The sequence below is a fragment of the Ceratina calcarata genome, unplaced genomic scaffold (assembly GCF_001652005.2).
Source record: "Ceratina calcarata isolate Rehan_Ccalc_2016 unplaced genomic scaffold, ASM165200v1 scaffold14806, whole genome shotgun sequence".
Taxonomy (NCBI): domain Eukaryota; kingdom Metazoa; phylum Arthropoda; class Insecta; order Hymenoptera; family Apidae; genus Ceratina; species Ceratina calcarata.
In genome coordinates this window covers 1-406 of record NW_017135994.1, presented here as the reverse complement: position 1 = coordinate 406, position 406 = coordinate 1, and the positions used below count along the sequence as shown (strand labels likewise).

The 406-nt window shown below is 47.3% G+C and overlaps 1 protein-coding gene across 1 annotated transcript; it reads left to right on the top strand.

The window, feature by feature from the left end:
- Positions 1–6: 6 nt before the first annotated feature.
- LOC113465188 (glucose dehydrogenase [FAD, quinone]-like) lies at positions 7–398 on the top strand (the record flags this gene model as incomplete). The annotated part of the gene is made up of 1 exon (XM_026819332.1): positions 7–398. A coding segment is annotated over exon 1 (373 nt), but the record flags the coding sequence as incomplete, so codon positions are not given.
- Positions 399–406: the final 8 nt, after the last annotated feature.

The window sequence follows — 406 nt, the reverse complement described above, 5'->3', positions numbered from 1 at the left end:
AGAAACGTTCACGAGGTTCGATTGGATGTTCGTTCTTCTTCAAACGCTCATCGTGTTGTATAGACCCGATATTGCCGATCCCGAAAACAGGGTGAGACCGACACCTCCACCCAGTTTACGAAGGACTTATGATTTTATCATAATCGGGGGTGGCTCCGCGGGTTCCGTGTTGGCCAACCGATTATCCGAAAACGAAAAATGGTCAGTGTTGCTACTCGAAGCTGGAACGAACGAACCTGATGCCACTGATGCACCACTGTCGGTGATGACAGCACAGGACAGTTCATTCGCGTGGCATTTCAAAACATTTCCATCGGATAACTATTGCAAAGCGATGGAGAATCATCAATGCCCATGGCCTCGTGGCAAGGTATCTTTCTTTTGGATGGAGAAACTATATGGTAAT